Raw genomic sequence first — 19,391 nt, forward strand, 5'->3', positions numbered from 1 at the left:
AGTGAGGCTCTTCTTCTGAGTACAGGACCTGCATGACTGCACTGGTCATATACCCAAGAAGGCAGCCCCAGAAGTCACAGTGCTTATTAAGATGAGGAAAGGATGAAAACAAAGTTAAAAAAACAAAAGATTCTCCAATTCACTGCAGGTGCCTTGTGCTCATAAATTGGGTGAAAAATAAATCTTTATCACTTAAAAAAATTAACCCAACACCCTAAGATAACAGGACATATCTGGGCCTATCTTCTACCTTCTTTCCACCCCCCAAATCCTTGCAATCCTGTTGGGTATCTTCTTGAGATTTTGCCAAAATAATTCCTTGCAGTGGTTGCTAACCAGAGGCAGTATCTGGCCCAAGTCCTAGAGGGTGTTCAGAAGAGGGAGAAAGAGGGATTGGGGGAGATGTAGTTGCACAATGGCTGAGATGGTTACTCAAGGAGCAAAGACCTTAAGCAACCTGCAGTGACTAGACAATCCCCCACAACCAGATCTGTCCTACCCCAAATGCCAATCAAGCCAATTTGGTAAAACCACCCCAGGGAAACTTTAAGTAAACGAAGTTTAAATGGAAACCTACCCATCTGGACCTCCCACCATTTGTCATGAAGATGACATATGCAGCACAGAATTCCTCAGGAGTACTGCCCATCACCTCCTCTGAGGGGTTCCCGGCAGGCTGGCACCACGTTGGTCCCCAGCTCATTCAGGGGAAGGAAGTTCACTGGAGAAAGGTGGGGCATTTGTTTTCCTGGACACCTTTATTTTCCCTCTTCTGAAGCCAGTTCAGCATCAGGCTTCCCCTAGCCCCACCCAAGGAAAGGTTTTCTTCTCACAGAAAGCATCCTTCAGCCTGGTCCCCAAGCTCTGGGACAAGAGCTTCAAGAAATCTCCCCAGCAGTGTACAGTAAGCCTCGAGGGTGGAAACTTAGCAAGGGTGAGATAACAGTCGTGGTTTTATATATAGCACCTGTGCTTTCCGGAGACCTCAGAGCATGGGGTAAGCAGGGTTTTAACCACCCTCCTGCCATGGGGAGGCTGGCTTGGAAGGCAACCCCCTTTTTGAGTCCTGCTGCCAGCATGGCCCACCACCCCAGAGACTTCTCCTGGGAATGTCAGGCGCCAGTAAGGTCCCCAGCCATTTGGCTCCTTGGCCTTCCTGGTCACTATGGACACACCTCAATCTGAGAATAGGTCAAAGGTAAGCAAGTGTTCACAGCAATGCCACGGGATGGGCACCTGAGGAAGAAGCTGAGGTTGCACGTGTCACCCCTCCCAGGCCTCTTATACTCAAATTCCCAGAGCCTGGACATTTGCAAACACTGCCTGCTCACTGCATGCAGCATGCCCTTTTCCAGCAGAAAACAAAGGTGCTGAAGGGACCAGAACATGGTGTGGGGAGCACTATCCTGGAGGAGGGAGAGTTGGTGTTTGTCCTGGCCCTGCACTCCCCAGCTGTGACCTTACACAGGCCCTTCTATCTGTTTTAGGCCACCAGCTCTCAGGTTCATCTAATTCTTGTGTTATATGGTCCTATGTAGCCTGCTTAAGCTACCAAAAGGTCAATGTCAGCCTTGCTGCCCTCAATGAGAAAAGAACAGTACAGGCTGAGGGTGTGAAGATAGCAGGAGCCTAAGTGCATCAGAACATGCCCTAGAGTGTCTGGCAGAGGAGGGAGGAAACACATGCAACACAGTTCAGGCAGCTATCAGCAAACCACAGGACCTTCAGTAACGCTCACCAACTGCACTCAGCTTCCCTCGCACCCCTCTCAAGGGTGCATGCACAAACACAGCCACACACCTAAACATACATACACACAGTCACATGCACACAAATATTACATACTTCAACACACATGCATACACATATACTCACCCCACACGTATACACCCATATACATAACCACATGTGCATGTGTACATGTATATACTACACGTACATGTACACACCCACATGCACATACACACAAGCACACACACACACACACGCACACACTCTGATAAGACCCCAGAGTGAGGAGACTTTGGACCCAGCTGACTTTTTCGGGTTCTTCTCATCTCTGGATCAGTCCTGACCACCCCGCACCGAGTTCTCAAATGCCTACTTTGTACCCTCTGTCCCACACCCTCACTTCATGTCCACCTCACATTATGGTGAGAAACAGTTCAGAAATAAAGTGGAAACCAGGTTTGGAGAGAACAGTTCATTGGGGAGGGAAGTAGAAACAACTGCTATTTTTATCTGTTTTTCTAAGACCTCCTCTGTGCCCCCTCTGTCGGGAGTGACAAGGACTGTGCCCTCCCCACAGGTTTCCGGTCTTGTCCCATTTTAGATCCACTGTAGCCAGGCTCCCTCTCTATCTCCTTAGCCAGGGCCTGGGGCAGAGTTGTCCTTCGAAGGAGTTTCTAGCAAAAAGAACGCGCCTTGGTTTATGAGGATTTTGTTTAGGCTTCTAAAACGATCTCAGTTGCTACTGTTGGCATGTCTTCTATCTAAGACACGGCCCCATAAATTTATAGTTCACAAAGAATTGCATTCTGCTACTTAACACTTGGCTCAGGCTTTAAAGCTGTCCTTTCTACCACATTCCCAGCCAAAGAATACATCCTGGGTGTTCAGATAACTACCAGTGTCCTGAACAACAACCCTACCTCATTAAAACAATCCACTGCATGCAGCCTGTATTCACGTTAAAAAAAAAATCTACCAATCCTGCCTCCAATGTCCTAATTCCAAAAAATAAAAAATGAGGCCTGTGAACTTGTCTTAACCCATAAGGACCTTCTCTGAATTATTTAGAAAATTAAAGTTTTTTTGTATCTTGACAGTCTCATTTTCTCTTTTTGTTTGTCAATTTCTCACCAAGTTTGGCAAAAGACCATCTATGAAAGCCAAGCTAGAAGGCTCTGAGAGAAGACAATGAGTTGTGCATGCTTGCACATTCCAGGTATAGGTTTTAACATCTTGGTAGACATTAATGCTATCCCCCAAATATTTTCAATTCTTCTCCTGGGCATACGGTAGGGCTCTACTCTCCTGCTCACTTAAAATTGACAGTATGAGTCTTGTTTGGTCAACTAAATGTGAGCAGAAGTGACATTTGTCAATTCTCTGGGCTGCAGCTTTACCAGCCAGGATGTGATCTGCCATGTTCATTCCCTCTGCTTGGTGACTAACACCATCAACCTGGGTCATGGAGTGAGGCAACAGGTAGAAAAATCAAAGTTGACTGAGATCAGGTATGCAGTATTATGATCAAGAAATAACCCTGGGTTGTTTATAGCCACTGATTATGGAGTTTGCTAGTTATCACTGAAATATAACCCAACACATCCTGACTGATACAGAATTTGAGGTAATAATTATATACCTGCTGAGAACCTGGCTTGCTGCTTGCAAGGAGGAAACAAGAGAGAGGCAATAAAGAGGAAAAAGAAGAGTTCAGAGCAAACTCCCTGCCATTCCCTGAACCTGCTTTGTTTTCTCAAGCTTTCATTTTTTTGAGCATTTGAGTCCTTCTATTCCAAAATTCTCCCCCTTACAGCAGGAATCTGTACTTACTTATCTCCGTACACACACACACACATATGTATGTATGTATATACATTCATATATGTATATATACATTTATATACATATATGTATGTGTATATATAATATATATCTATATCTATAATTTTTATTTATTTATTTATTTATTTTTAAGACAGGGCCTCACTATGTTGCCCAGGCTGCCTCTGAACTCCACAGCTCAAGTCACTCTCTTGCCTCAGCCTCCTGAGTTGCTTGAACTTCAAGTGAGCACCATGGCACTTGGACATGGGGATTTTTTTGGTTTTCACAGTGGCGGGAGGTGCTATTGACCAGAAATGCTGCTAAATAGCCTATAGGACACAGAACAGCTTCCCACAACAACAACAAAAAAAATTTATCTGGCCCCAAATGTCAATGGTACTAAGGTTGAGAAACTCTGTTCTAAAGTGAGACTATCTGAGGTCATATCCTGACTCTTGTTTTACTGTGATTTGAGGCATGTCACTTTTGCAACGCCAGCCACATAATAAATATGTAATAGATGTTAAGCATTATAATTTGCTTCCTCCATTGAAATGCAAATTCCTAGGAGGACTAAGCTTTACTTATGTTTGTATCCCTACCTGCCAGCACACAATGAATGTTCAGAGGCTATATAAGTAAAGCATTCACCCCTTTCTGAAAGTTAAGCCAGTTGCAAGGAAAAGGTAAAACCTTCTGCCAGGTACCAAAAAGACAAAGTCTGTCATGGCAAAACTTCTGCTGGTTTTAGTGTATTTATTATTTGTAGTTCATTGCAAAGTACAAATTCAAGGACAGAAATTCTCAGCAAGAATATTTAAGAAATCAGAAGATAAACACACACAACCATCCTGAAAAAAAAAAGCAAGTTCATGACAAATAAATTTTATACCAATGATGCTATCTGGAGTGACTCAAATCAAAATGAGCTACTTACCAACAGCCCTAATGCAATATAGCACAAACACCATATTTTAATTTGAGTCAGAAATATAACAAGAGAATTTTAAAAATCTATTGAGCAATATTAAACTGGCACCTCAAACTAGCTCCTCAAAATGTAATGAATCAGAGCTGGGCATGGTGGTACATGCCTATAATCCCAGCAACTCAGAAAGCTGAGACAGGAGGATTGCAAGTTTGAGGCCAGCCTCACCTATTTAACTATACCCTAGGTAAGTTAGCAAGATAAAATCAAAATAAAAAATGAAAAGGCTGGGGATGTGGCTCAGTCGTTAAAGTGCCCCTGCATTCAATCCCCAGGACCAAAAAAATAAAAGTAATGAACCAAAATTTCTGACCCAAATCGTTATTTGATTCAGTTGCACCTTTGGTCTTGGGCCTAATCAACTGACTGCTAAAATGGGATGGACAATTCTAAAGGGTCCTGAGGACTGTGTGGAAACTCTGTGATCATCTGTCTTCATGAGACTATTTCCACTCCCTGGGCTCAGGGGATACATGTGAAAATCCTCTGCTCATTTTCCAAAAATCCTTTAAGCCCACATAGAAAATAATACTTTCTCTCTGATAGACTGTTTATCCAAATTCACCAAAGGAGATCTTTCAAATATTATACTTCATTACACCAAGAAACAAACAACATACCTTTTCATTTCTTATGACTCATTGAAATAGGACTAAGGATGCTTTTCTTTATGAAGCCCCTCGTACAGGACTAGGCAGAAAAACAAATCCATTCTCAAACACAAGATATCTCCTTGTTGCCCAAGGGAAGCCAAGCCCTCCAGCTGGTTCTCAAATTAGCAGCCATTCCAAGACCACTTCTTGCAGTCCCTTCTTGAGACAGGTGAACAGACGTGAGATGGACACCACTTCGTAGGGGCTATGGTGAAACTGTGAAGTTCAATGCTGGTTTTAAAAGGAAGAATGATTTCAGTCCCCAGCTGCTGTTATTAGCAGTTCTGAATTATATGCATACTTTTTCTTTTCTATTTAATTAAAATGAAAGAGTGAAAGCATTTCTGGGGGCTTTTAGCACACATCCACGTGGCAAAACTAAACCTAAATCATAGGCCCAAGCATAGAGACTTCCAAGGAAGCCTCAGGGGAAGGAATGGAGCCCCACGCACAGTGGGGCCTGCTCTTACACTTTTGAGTTGAATTTTAGAGGAATTCACCTAGTCAGAGAAAAGGGAAGAGAGTACATGGAATAGAAGGCTCCACAAACACCAAAGCAGGGAAGAATGAAGAGACACGGGGACTTCCTAAAGTGGCAGGAGTGTTGCCTTCCTCTCCAGGGCTGTTTTCTTCCAGTGGGAGGAGGAGGGAGGAAGCAGAAAGACGCTCTACATTTCTTTCTTTGTTTTTCTTTTTCTTTCCAGGCCTGACAATACATAGACAACTTTCCTGAAATACCTGTGAATCAGCCTGGGTGGATCCTGTGGAGGCTGGGAAGTGTTGGTACATGGGCTGGGGCCGACACCCTGGCTCCCTACACACTGTACTCTGCCAAGGGTGCCCGCCAAGGAGCACTATTCTATTTTGGAGTCTGAGGACAGGGAGGGCACAAAGGTGCCTCATAAATGACCAAGCACCCTCACCTGAAGCCCTGAGAGGCAGAACTCTGGAGGCCCAAGGCTTTGGACACCCTGCTTCTGTTTTCACAGCACCTTGATGGAATTGTTTTTGTCTGTTAGTTTTTTGTTTTTGTTTTTAATAAAGTATCCCCTATTTTTTTAACTTATTTATTTATTGTTATGTGGTGCTGAGGATTGAACCCAGTACCCATGCAAGCTCTCTACCACTGAGCCACAACCCCAGCCCTTTGTTTGTTTCTTTTAAAGCCAGATTACTTATTGGAAGGGAAACACATTAAAAAGGTGTTCACACCAATTTTTCTTTATCCATTCATCTGCAGATGGGCACCTAGGCTAGTCACATAGTTTGGCTGCTATGAACATGGATATGCATGTATCACTCTAGCATGATGCCTTGAATTCTTCAGGGCAAATACTGAGGAGTGGTACAGCTGGGTCATATGTGGTTCCATGCCTAGTTTTTTGAGGAAACTCCTCACAGATTTTTCCTAGTAGCTGTACTAATTTACAATCCTACCAACAGTGTAAAAATGTTTCTTTTTCTCCATATCCTCTCCAGCATTTATTATTATTTTTATTCTTGGTGATTGCCTTTCTGATTGGAATACTGCATATATATTCAAGTTGAAATTTCATTGTTATGTTTCCAGTTTTTATATGAAGCATAATTTTTTGTCTTTTGGTAGTTATACATGACAGTAGAATGTATTTTGACATGTTACACGTACATAGAGTATAACGTCCTATACTTGTGGTTGTACATGATGTGGAGTTTCACTGGTTGTTAAAGAGTACTTTTTATGATCTCTGGTGATTCTCCATTGCTTTCATAATTATATACTTATACTAGTATCTAAATATTTACCAAAAAGTTAGTTCATTTCTTTAGTTTCAGTTTTTCTTTAAATCCTTCCTTAGTGGTATTTTATAAATATATTGTGAAAATGTAAAAAAAAAAAAAAAGGTATTCATTATCATTAGCCATTATAGAAAAACAAATTAAAACTACAATGAGAGGCTGGGTTTATAGCTAAATAGCTCAGTGGCAAAGTGCTTGCCTAACATGGGTCCCGGGTTCAATCCCCAGCACAGCAAACAAACAAAAATACCACAATGAGATACCCGTACATGCCTGTCAAATGGTTAAAAAAATTTTTAAAAATGAATAACACCAAATGCTGGTGAGGATGTTGAGAACCTGGATCAAGAATATTTCATATTACTGGAGAAATATAAAATGGTCCAGCCACTCTGGAAAATTGTCTGGCAGTTTCTTTTAAAAACTAAGTAAAAATACAACTATCCATCTGACCCAACATTTGCACTCCTGGGCATTTATCAGAGAGAAATGAAAGTTTACAGTTACACAAAACCAAGCACACAAATGTTCACAGCAGCTTCACTTAAAATAACCAAATACTGGAAATAACATAGGTGTCTCCTCCTAAAAGTGATGGTTTAATCAAAATCTCAGAGGAAGACAAGGCAGAGGCTGAGTAACCCAACTTCAAATTCAGGAATTCCTGATGTCCTCCACCTGAACTAACCGCATCTAGTGGCTGGTCATTCACTGTCCCACGTGGCCTTTACAATGCCCCCAAGGAAGCCACCGCTTCACCATGGTATTGGCTGAAATGCTCCTTTCTAAGGAGGGGCCAATGGTATGCCTGGAGTTCAGGCCCTCCAATCTTCTTGTAAGGAACCCCAAAGTGATCAGCTACTAAAGGCCTGGTCTCCTATCTACTGACCCCTTTGAATGAAACTTTCTCTCTTCCATCACCCAAGTCTCAAGGCTGATCAGCATTTTTAACAGCTGCATGATTAGATTAATTCAATAAAATTGTAATTCCAGGTGAGTTTCCTTAAGAAATATTTGATGAGACAGGTCTCCGCCAACCTGTCCCTCTATACAAATGATTTTTTAAAAATCTGTATTTGGGATTCACATTTCCTTTGAAGACATGCTGAATTATTTTCTGAAGTTCTTAAATCTTTTCAAAGTCAGTGGCGCATCTGTAAGTGACATCTGTAAGCAGGTAAACCACCTGGATGGCATTCAATTCCAATTTAGGAGCTACTTTTATAAACCCACGTCAGTGTCATTTAGAGGTGCCTGGACCACCCTGCTCCAGGATGTCTGGGTGCTACACAGTATGACAGTGCCCAGGGAGCCCTGTGCAATAGAGAGACCCATGATGCTCTCTCAGCACAGCCTGAGGCAATTGGACATGCAAAGATCTATGCTCTGTACTTGATGAGCCCCCCTATCTTGCCTCTGTACTTGATGAGCCCCCCATCTTGCAGACAAGACTCCCTTTAGAGGCAGGCTGACCTCCTGGGGGCCAGGGCTGCAGAATCAGTGCTGAGTGTGCCCTGCTGTCAGCTCACTGCACGTCTTTCTGCAGCAGCCAGGAGCTTTTAATCTTTTTTTGACCTTTAGGGTTAGGAGTTCTCTTTTCCTTTCCACTAGTACTGGGGCAGCGAGGTAGCTCCAGAAGTTCACTTTTTCTATAGATGCATCTATGGAATCCATGTTTTTAAACAAAGGCCCATTCATTTAGAAAGAAAAGAATCCTCTCTTCGTCCCACTTCTGCGAACAGAATATTGATCTTTAACCAGACTCAAACACTCTCCAGGGTAACTATTTGAGCACACTTTTCCCCTTAGCTCTAATATTTCCAAAGCAACTATAATTCTTCTCAACCATCTCCCAGGCACAAAGGTTCAGCTTTCAGCACTCTGCTCATCTCTCTCTGTATTCAATACAGTTATTCCCCAGTCCAGCTAAAGCACAAAGCCCAGAACCAACTCAGGGCTCACTCTGCACAGAAGCCTGCCACCTTCCCCTGTTCTCCAAGTGACCATCAGTGTGTGGCAGAGAGAACCAGGCAGGCACTTGGGAAACACAGATGAGTTCAAACCCCAGCTGTGGATTCGGGACTGACAATTTAATTTCTAACACTCAACTTCCTTGCTGTGAATGGAGGAAAACTGATACATATCTTCCAAAAACTAAATGAAGCAATTATGTGGTATGCTTGGCATACAAGAAATGCTTCCAAAATCATAGTTTCTATTATTCTGCTTATGTGCATCCTAAGGCTGATCAGCATTTTTAACAGCTGCATGATTAGATTAATTCAATAAAATTGTAATTCCAGGGGAGTTTCCCTAAGAAATATTTGATGAGACAGGTCTCTGCCATCCTGTCCCTCCATGCAAATGATTTTTTAAAAAAATCTGTATTTGGGATTCACATTTCCTTTGAAGGCATGTTGTATTATTTTCTGAAGTTCTTAAAATCTTTTCAAAGTCAGTGGCACATGTCCTCATACTACAGTCAGAGGCCTACAGACTGTGACACCCGGCAATCCACCACCTGAACCATTCAGGGAACTCCCTTTAGGATAACCTACATGGGTCCTCAGTGTTCCCTGCAACAACCCCTGGGAGATTCTCCTGCCTTCCCTGGGGATTGTGACATTTGAGGCCAATGGCGAGAGACCAAAAACTCTAGGCCAGGTCACAGTAGCAAAGAAAAGATGCCTGGAAAGACCTCAGGACCTGCAGGTCTTTTTTTTTTTTTTTTTTTTTTTTCAGTGCTAGGAACCCATGGCCTCACGCATACTAGGCAAGTCTTCTACTACTGAGTTACACCCACAGCTCTAGACTTGCAGGACTTGTAGCTTTTCAGTGTTAACCCATAGTCTGCAGGAGGCAGGAAGCAGCTCTGGGGAGAAATTTTTAATGTAGAGTATAATACCACAAGGTAAATAGCTTCACCACACTGTTCCATATGGCTTTTGCCTGAGATCGAAACTAATTGCCGTTTTGTGTACATTTCCAGGTTGGGGCAATAAGGCAACTACTGTCCAGTGCACTCGCCATCAGACCACCTCTGAGATCCACATGGCCACATGCTAACCAGCTCTTTCCATGGTCTCATTCCTCCCAGAAGACAACCCCTCCATCCTGCAAAGGGCAGGAGGAGGCTGGGGGTTTAGGAGATGTGCATGTGTAACCAGGCCTGAGTCATTCTCTCCAGAAGAGCCTCCAGCCCCACACAGCAAGTTGAGTGCCTGGAAGCTGCACTCAGATAAATGAGCCTAATGGGCTTCGGAGCAGGCTCTCTTGAGTGGACCACCTGTGCGCAGGAAAGAGGACAACCCCAAGGGTTAACACCCCAGGCTTTCTGCCTCATACTAGGGCCAAACCGAAGAGGGATTTCCACATCACACATCCATGTGTAGCCACAGCTGAGAAGACGCCTGTGTTTGGCAGGCAGGGGTACCCAGAGCTGCAGTCAGTCTGTGCTGCTCCGGTGGAACTTGTCACCACACAGTGCCAACTCCTGCAGTGTCTACATGCATTCCCACAGGCCTTGAGGGGACTCAGAAGTGAGCTGATGAGCTCGGGGTTCATGGGTTCACACCAGTCGCCTGCATGGGTTTTGCCTCCACTCTATCATCTGAGGACAATGGCAAAGCACAGCCTTGGGACTTGAGGAAGTGCTGGTCAGGTTCTCTTGTGTAAAGTGAGCTTTGAAAACCCAAGAGCCGCCGGGTCCTGAGTCCCTGTGAAGGTACATGTGCTGGGGCCTTGTCTACAGAAAATAAAGCTTCTCCAACCTCAGAAGGGCACGTACCCACCCAGCCACCAGACTGGACACAGGGAGGAGAGAAAGCCACTTAAAACACACACACACACAGACACACACACACACATAATCTCTAGCTCAGTCACCTGCTTTCTTATGGCTATAGTGACTCTAAAAGACACGTGAGGAAAACAGAGGAACTAAGGGAGGAGAGCAGAGACGGAGCCTTCCACATCCAAATGCTGGGCCTTCTATGTCTGGATGATCTGATCAGTCTCCACCTCTAAAACAGAATGAAAAGAGTGGGTCCCAGGGTGTGTAACCTGACACCCTCTACCAGCAGCTGAATACCAAGGATTGTTTTTAAACTTCAAGTTCTGAGCCTGGTAACAAAGTGAGCCTTTCCTGGTGGACCTCCTTGGAAAAATAATTCCTGCTGCCTATTTTGTCAGCATCCTGGACTTGGGATGACCTGCAGTGACTCAGGGTACTTGGTGAAGGCAAGTTAGGGACCCACTTAGAAGCACTTTTCACAACTGAGAGAAGGGGCAGAAGAAGAGGACTCCCTCTATTCCCAGGTGGTACTTGAGCCATATTATCTCATTTTTATATCCACACTAGACCATGAGATGGGGACATTATCCTCATGTTAGAGATGAAGAAACTGAAGTTCAGAGAAGTTAAGTCTCTGCAAAGTCTGAAACAGAGCAAGGGTGTGAAGGGTGTGAAGGTCTCTCTGGCTCCAGCTGCCCATTCTCCTGCAAGATCATCCTGCTTCTCTGCTTGGCAGAGCAAGCCTACTCCAACACAGACCTCCTAAAACCTGCAACATCAGAGCTCTCAGACCTCGTTATTTCTTGGAGGGGGAAGAGGTAACTATGTCAGAATACTCCCTTAGTATCCTGCTTCACTTTCAAATGGAAGAGAATAGTGGAGATTGCAAGCCCAGCCAAAAAGGCTGAGGAAGGACATCACGACTGCCTGTCAGGTTCACACAGTTACTGTTTATTGAGCATTTACTATGACCAGATAGTGTACTAGGCACTTCACACATTACCTTATTTAAGCCACAAAACCATAAGTCTGGTATTATCCGTCCCATTTTACAGATGATGAAGTTGGGGGCAGAAAGGTACGACATTTCTCTAGGATCACACAGTCAGGAATTGGCAGAGTTGAAGCTCAACTCCAGGACTGCCCTGTCTCCATGACCAGGCTCTCTACCCAGCATTATGCTACTCCCACCCCTTCTTCTCTCGGTGCTCTTCCATAGACTCAGTAACACTTGCTGAGCAGAAGCCCCACTACTACCAGACCATGTCCCTCTGATCAGCTGCAACGGAGTTAAGGGCAATCTCAGGCCCATTTTAGCCTCACAAGGAACAGGGCAGCTGCCCACACTCTACATCTTCCATCCACTGAGCATCCATTTGTGTATCAAGGTCTGGTGGAGACAGCGCCTTCTTCCATGCCAACTTCCCAGAATCACTGAATCCAGAATGATATCTTTGCTTGACCACTTCTAACAGAGGTAGCAAATTCCCCAAGGCCTTTTCCCCAGACTTCTTCCCCAATGGCTGCTGCCAAATGCAATTCTCTGCATCTTGTTCCACAACACACACCGAAGTTTTCTGCATTTCACATTCCCACACCGATTCATTATTTATTAACTCATATTTAATGAATGTGCTTGTTCAAAGGTGATACAACTTGTTCTTGAGTTTTGCAAATCTCAAGTATGCCTGCGGGCATCAGCTTTGTCTTTGAGGGCAGATCCCCAAGGGCAGGGACAGCATCAATTAAGACATTCTCTTCAGCACAGGTACCTGCAGACAGGGATGTTATATCAGTGCCTACTGTTTAGGCAGCTGCTAGGGTGCAATATGCAATGTGCACTTCTCAACATGGGCAGCTCCCAGGCTCCATGAGAAAAAGAGACCAAAGTTTCTAGATCTAGTCCAGGGTCATACATAAAAGGCACCCAGCATAGAGTTGCTGAATGTAGTATTTGCTTTAAAATACTTAAGACTTTGCTGAATTCCTCTTTCACATTCCAGGACACAGATGAGCAAACCACTACAAGGTACTAGAAAAATCAGTGCTCCATGAAGTATCCACAAACTCACAGGGCACTCTGTGCACTCTCCCCTCAATTATTCAGGAGCTGACAGCCCTGTTGTAGGAAGATTGGACCTGCACTTTGTGGCTCCCACCCGCTTTGTGGCAGCCTTACCCTGTGTCCCTCCCCAGTGACAGTGAGCAAACCACAGCTAGAGGGGGCTGCATGCAAGGTCCGCAATGGCTGGAATGGTCACTTAGGCAAGAGGAGACAATATCTCGGCTGAAGAGGAACCAGGGTATTATCTAGAATGTCTGTTCTTCCCTGTTCCCCTACCCTCCACCCCATGTACCCTTCAAAACTGGCTCTCTGTGGGCAGAAAGGTTGTTTGGGATATAGTCCTTTGCAATTTCCTTTTAAGCACACAAAGGCAAGACTACCTCATGCTAGTGTGGTGCTTGCCCTGGTCCATCCTCTTTTCAGGAAAATTTAAAAGCAATATCATAATATTCATAATTAAAACTAAGAAGGCAAAAATACACTTTTCCAAAATGTCTCTCTACACACTAATTCATTCCAGACTCTTAAAGACCACATGAGGTAAGAAGATAAAGTCCAAAAATATACCCATTTTACAGATGAGGATACCAAAGTCCAAAGAGGCCAAGCGCTGAATGTGAGTCACTAGTCCTTCCAGCACACTGCACACCTAGGGTACATCCAGAAAAGTTCTTAGAGGAAGGCCCCGAGTCTCCCAAATTACTTGGAATTAGCAAGATGCTCTGTTCTAGTAAGTGCTTAATGGTGTGATGACTATGATGATGAATGAGGGAGGTTAAGAAAATGAGAGAAAGAAGAAAAGGCTTCACTAGCCTCATACAGATTGAAAAATCAATTGCAACACATTCAAAATGTCCCCAACCCTAGCACATTTTGAATCTGTAAGAATTTCTTATTCGTCCCTAACAAAATCTCCTAGCCATTTCTTAAGCTACTGGCAGGCGGTTGGATTTTCCACTTGACATTGTTAAGAGATTAAACTGTTTATCTCATTGTCATACACAGGCTTTTTCAGTTTCCTGCTAATACATTCAGGTTAGATAAGGATTACAGAAGTGATACTCCCAAGTTCCTCTGCATACCAGCTGGCATCCTTTCCCCACACATTTACAAGGCCTGTTTTCTTTCTTTCTTTTTTTTTAATCTAGTATTTAGATAGCCAACTTGTAAACAGAAAATAGTATACATCCATGCCTAAGCAGGAGATCAGACAAACACCAGCTCTATACAACTGCAGAAGCAGCACTCATGAGGAGATTCTGCCAAATTATACATTTTACCACCCAGTCACCAATTGCCATAGAGAAGAGAAAAACAAATTGAGCTGAGCCTGGAAAGAATGTCAGTGAAATTGGAAAAACACTTGCTGGGAACTGCCTGGGGGTGCAGTGACCTCCCTTGTAATTGCCCAGGTCCCACCAGCTCACAGCATACCAAGAGAGATTGCAGATCAGAGCTGGGTGCATGGCCAGTCACCAGGGAACCAAATTCCTCCCTCCCACAGTAGGCAGAACACTCCCTGCAGTGTATGAAACTATTAAGTGCTGGTAATATAAAATTTATTACAGCTTCTTCTTGGAAAACAGTACAATTGGTTTATTCATTCTGATTAAAAGGATGGGAGTGGGAGGGGTCCAAATGCGGAGAGGTAATGAAAGAAAATTTTGCCCATTCTCCAAAGCCAAGGGCAAAACACCTCATTCCTGCCCTCGTGGGATGCACTCACTGAGAACAACTTGAAAAAGTAGCAAATGGACCACCCTTTCGGGGAAGGTCTTGGCCAAGGTCTGGCATTTACCCTGTGCCTCATGAACACATATCATTCTATCTGGGTTAATCTTGGTCACCAGGTCAAAGGAAATAATCTCAATGCCTTTGTTTGTGATCCTCTATCATTTCATTTTCCCTTTCCACCCAGAATCTTACCACAAAAGTAAAATGCTAGATTAACAGGATAACTGAGCTTCACGAGGAAGGATCCTCTTTAGCTGAAAATTAACCATCTCCACTCCAAGTTGACTGAGTCATTTTTCTACTTTTCAGAGATAGGGAAATAAAAACATATCCTCCGCTATTCTGAAAGAATCATACACAAGTATGACTTGCAGAGGTTCATTCTGTTTCCTTATCATCTATAGCTCCTATTTTGGGGTTACTTATAACACTTTTTTTTTTTCTTTTGGCCATGCTGAGCCCAGAGCCTCATGCCTGTTAGGCAAGACTCTACCACTGAGCAACACTCCAGCACTTGTTACTTATAAAATCTAATGGCTGGTCAAAAACAAGAGAAATAATTGCAGGAAATTTTTTAAATGCAATATTGGTTAGTAGCCCAAAGAGATACCTTTTGTTGAATTGGTTTCCATGACATGATAGCAAGTCAATAAAATGCCCAAGTAAAGCTCAATAAAAGGAGAAAATCAGATTTTTAACAGTAAACAGAAAATAGTATAATGGAATTATCGAGAAACACACCAGACAAGTAAGTCACAAGCTGAAGTGTTGGCTTTCCAGTGAAATGATTATCCTAAGTCAATTGTCCTCGCCCATAGCCTGGAAGGCCCTTGTCTTTAAGTAAGAAATATCAGAGTGGTCTGCCCTGCACAAACACTCTGCAATAAAGTAGCATGCTTGACCTTGACCTTGAGACTTATATACAGCAGTGGGCACTTCTGCTGACCAAGTCCTTCACCCCCATCTTTGAGTCCAAACCTTAAAGTAATCAAAAGGAAAAGACACTAGTAAACAGAAACTTTAAGGTAAGACCAGCCTTATTCTAAACAATCAATGAAATTGCATTTCAGGAAAACAACTATGGTCCCACAACAGCTTGTGAATATAAGTCTTTGAGAAATGAAGTTCACCCCAGCCTTTCTGGCTGGGCAGAATAATTTTCCAGGATTGTATTGGGATGAAAGTGGAACTAAAAACAAAATCCTAGGGTTACTACAGGATTTCTTCCAAGGGGCCCAATGAGTTTTCCAGACAGACATTGCCTCACTGGTACTCACAATGTCTCCCAACTCCATGTACACTAACATGTATTGAGCCTCTACTAGTGCCAGATGCTATGCTAGGCACTTTCATAAACATTATGTCACTGAACTCTTGCCACCCCATGAGGTCATGCCGACTCATGCCACTTTTTCAGAGGGCTTCTGAAAAAGTGTAGGTGTAGACTAGGTTTTCAATCTGGGTCTCCTAAACCCAAATCCAGCGTACTTACTAAAGCAGCAAGGTCATAGGAATTAGCAATGAATTTGCCTTGACTGGACTTTTTTTTTTTTTCTTCTCTTTTTTCATCTTTTAGGTGGTTAGTAGGTAGGTAATGTGAGACACTTTCATTCATTCATTCATTCATTCACTCATTCCTCTAACAAATGTTTCAAGAGCACACACTGTATTCAAAGCCAATGTGGATCTTCCAAGGTGAGTAAAGAACTTGTCTACTAAAGAAGTTTCTTGAGTGAAAAGAATGGAAACACGGGTCCTGTGACTCTACTGAATCTTTCTGGCTTTGCTTTCTTTATCTCTAAAATGTGAATGTTGGGGTTGGGGTTGTGGCTCAGAGGTACAGTGCTCGCCTAGCACATGTGAGGCCATGGGTTTGATCCTCAGTACCATTTAAAAATAAATAAAATAAAGGTATTGTGTCCAACTACAACTAAAAAATAAGTATTTTTTTTAAAAAAATGTGAATGTTGGAGAAAATGAGCTCTAAAGATTCTCCCAGAGCCAGATCTAGATAATGTTCACTATGGAAACTCTAGAAAAGTTGTTTTTTCATAACAAGCACAAAGGTCTAATCCCTATTGAGATCATATATATTCTAATGTCTTTCAGCCAGAGACTTGAACTCTTTAAACTAAGAGTTTTCTCCTAGAAAAGTGGATCAGGGCTGCTATCTCCATTAGGAAGATGTGGTAAAGGAAGGGGGACTAGTGAGCAGATAACAAGGAGTCTAAAAGGATCGTGGTGAGATTTGGGGTTGGTGACAGTATTACAGCAAGTTAAGTTTGACGAGAGTCAGGAGACCAGGTTGGCAGATTCTTCCAGCTCTCCAATGTGGCCTTCCATAGTCTGGCCCCATGGTTCTGATGGAAATGCTGGGTGTTTCTGCTCTGTATATGGAAACCATCTGTAGCACCGTCATTACTTGGTTCAGTAAGTATACCGTCACAGTATACCTTCACAGGACACTCAGAAGAATTGGTCGGTCATGTAAAATCTTAAACAGGCAGCTGGCACTCTAAAGGACTTTGCATATGACCAAAGAGGTCATAATTGGGCTTGGTGTGATTTTTTTAAGGCAATGAACAATGACTCACAAAAAAATGTCATTCCCAATGTCAATTTTACCTAGTGAGGAAAAAAAAAATCACTGATAGGCACACTTCTCGTGGGATTGACAGCACAATGTACAAAACCTCCCATGCCAAGGTCTCCTCTCCTATCAAAATCTACAGACCTAGCCACACCAATAGTGTACCCCAACATAATTTAGAAGAGCTCCTTAGTTACTTCTGAAATCACCTGCTAAATATCTGAAGTCTACAGCGTTATTGTTTTTTTTCTACCAAGATATAAAATCCCTTCCATTAAATACTTTAAAAATCTAACTTTAGGTAAATAACTTGAAGCCTGACAAAATTAGTTCAAACTAGCATTTACAAACTGGAATCTATTTCTCTAAAAGCAGCAGCCAAATGATTTACTGTTTTCTTATAAAACCTAAAGCCTAGATAAGTCTTGAGCCATATTTTTGCAAAAATCTAAGCATTTGCCTGAAAATGCTGAGAATCAACTCCTCTTTTTATTTGAAAGGATTTTAAGCTGTCTAAATACGTTCATCTTTGATGAGATGCGGTCTTTGAAGTGATGTTTTGACTCTGTTAGCAAAGCCTCAGTTTCCAAACTTAAACATTGGAGGGAATCAAAGATCCCCTCCCTCCGCTTTTTTTTGTTGTTGTTGTTGTTTTTGTTTTTGGTAAACAGAGTATACATTTTAGTTTAATGGTTTGGGCATCCTACCAGCAGTCTCTAAGAGCTGTCGGATTACTAATGAAAGCCTTAGATATTATGCTGATTTCTTTTGATGATGCTTTTTAAATGTGAAATTACAAAGAACCATTCTTCCAGTAAAGAAATAGAAGACAGGTAGATCAATAAATTGATCTCAAATAAAAGCACAAAATTAAAGGTGCTCAGTTTCTGCCTTGGTGCCAAGGGCCAGACGAATCTTGTCACACCTCTTATCGCCCTGAGGCATACTTCATGTACACTGGGTTTCAAATAGCATGTCTGCAATTAAATAGAGAGATATAACAAATGGACCCCAGGAGATCTTACTCCTGCAAAAGGAGAAAACTGAGCCAGAGAGGCAGAGCCCATGAGTGTCCTGGGGTGCTGCTGCCTCCCAGGTCTTGGTTTCCTCATCCCTAACCAGTAACACCTGGAAACTCACATAAATGACTTGAGTCCTCCCAGATCTAGAAGCTGCTGAGGATTTGCCAGAAGAATCCTTTCCAGAGAGAGGGCTACCCCACCTTCAGAAAACAGTCTTGTGCAGCCTGAACTCATAACCCCACAAATCTGGGCCTTCAACGTTCTCATCCATAAAAGAAGTTTCCACTTAAAAATACTCACTACCAGATGCATCCTTTTAAGTGCCCCTTAAAGTTTAGTTTGGTTTACCTAAAAATAAAATTTGTATATACTTTTCAAAACCACAGCCATTTTAAACTGCTTGAATATTTTTGCTATGTGTAAGAGTTAATTTTTCAGTATTTAAAAAAAAAAAAACAGCAAAACTAGCCCCCCCCCAAAAAAATCCCAATGGCCCTTAAAAGTGTTAAATGTCAAGAAGTCAGGAGGTTGGCAGTAGTATACTTCCTAATACTGACCCCCAGGTTTTGTTGTTGTTGCTGTTTTTACACCTGGAAAAAGACTTTTGGAACAAATCAATAAAACCTATTTTTATATTAATGTCCATATATTAATGTAGTACTTTCCATCTGGTGTCTTAATGGCCCAGATACTCTTACATGGAGTGATAAAGGAAAATAAAGAACTGATGATTAGGCTTAGTTGTTCTAAAGGAGAGAAACCATCCCTGCTCAGTGGAATCAAGTTCTGCTCAAAACAGTGCGAGTGTGCCTGAATTTAAGCCACTGCAGATCAGGTGTGTGATATGACTTCTGAGCAAACTTCAAGAGTCTGATCCTTTAGAAGCTGTCACACCCAGCCTGCACATCACCTTGCACAGGATCATTCTTCAACAGGAAGAAAAATGTGCTACAGGATGTACGCAGGAGAGGGGTAACTTTGTAGGAAGGTAGAGCAGTATAAATGAATAATTCTCAGGGTCTAATATAGGTCTGAGGGCCAGGAATTGGGTATGTGACTGGGACACTGAACCTGCATGTAAAGTGTGCACAAGAATGAATGTGAATATGAGTGTGGGTACGTGTGAGTGCAAACACATGTGAGCATGTATTAGAGTGGGTGCAAGCATCATGAGAGTGAGGATGAGCATGCCTGAGCAGTGTGAGAGTGTGT

The 19,391-nt window shown here is 42.8% G+C and overlaps 1 protein-coding gene across 2 annotated transcripts in view; it reads right to left on the bottom strand.

Annotated features, from left to right (window-relative positions):
• Nucleotides 1-19,391, bottom strand: part of Itpkb (inositol-trisphosphate 3-kinase B) — a 100,620-nt gene that overhangs the window by 75,039 nt on the left and 6,190 nt on the right. Inside the window, exon 3 of one of the 2 annotated variants that reach the window (XM_046419593.2) lies at nucleotides 11,699-12,540. The exons of the other annotated variant lie outside the window; for it this stretch is intronic. Coding sequence (XP_046275549.1) covers nucleotides 12,514-12,540 — 27 coding nt within the window. The 3' untranslated portion in view covers nucleotides 11,699-12,513. Of the gene's footprint in view, nucleotides 1-11,698; nucleotides 12,541-19,391 lie in introns of those variants that run through there. 2 annotated transcript variants of the gene reach the window in all.

Source organism: Marmota monax, unplaced genomic scaffold, assembly GCF_021218885.2.
Source record: "Marmota monax isolate L192 unplaced genomic scaffold, Marmota_monax_Labrador192_F-V1.1 WCK01_AAM20220418_F8-fsc00153, whole genome shotgun sequence".
Taxonomy (NCBI): Eukaryota; Metazoa; Chordata; class Mammalia; order Rodentia; family Sciuridae; genus Marmota; species Marmota monax.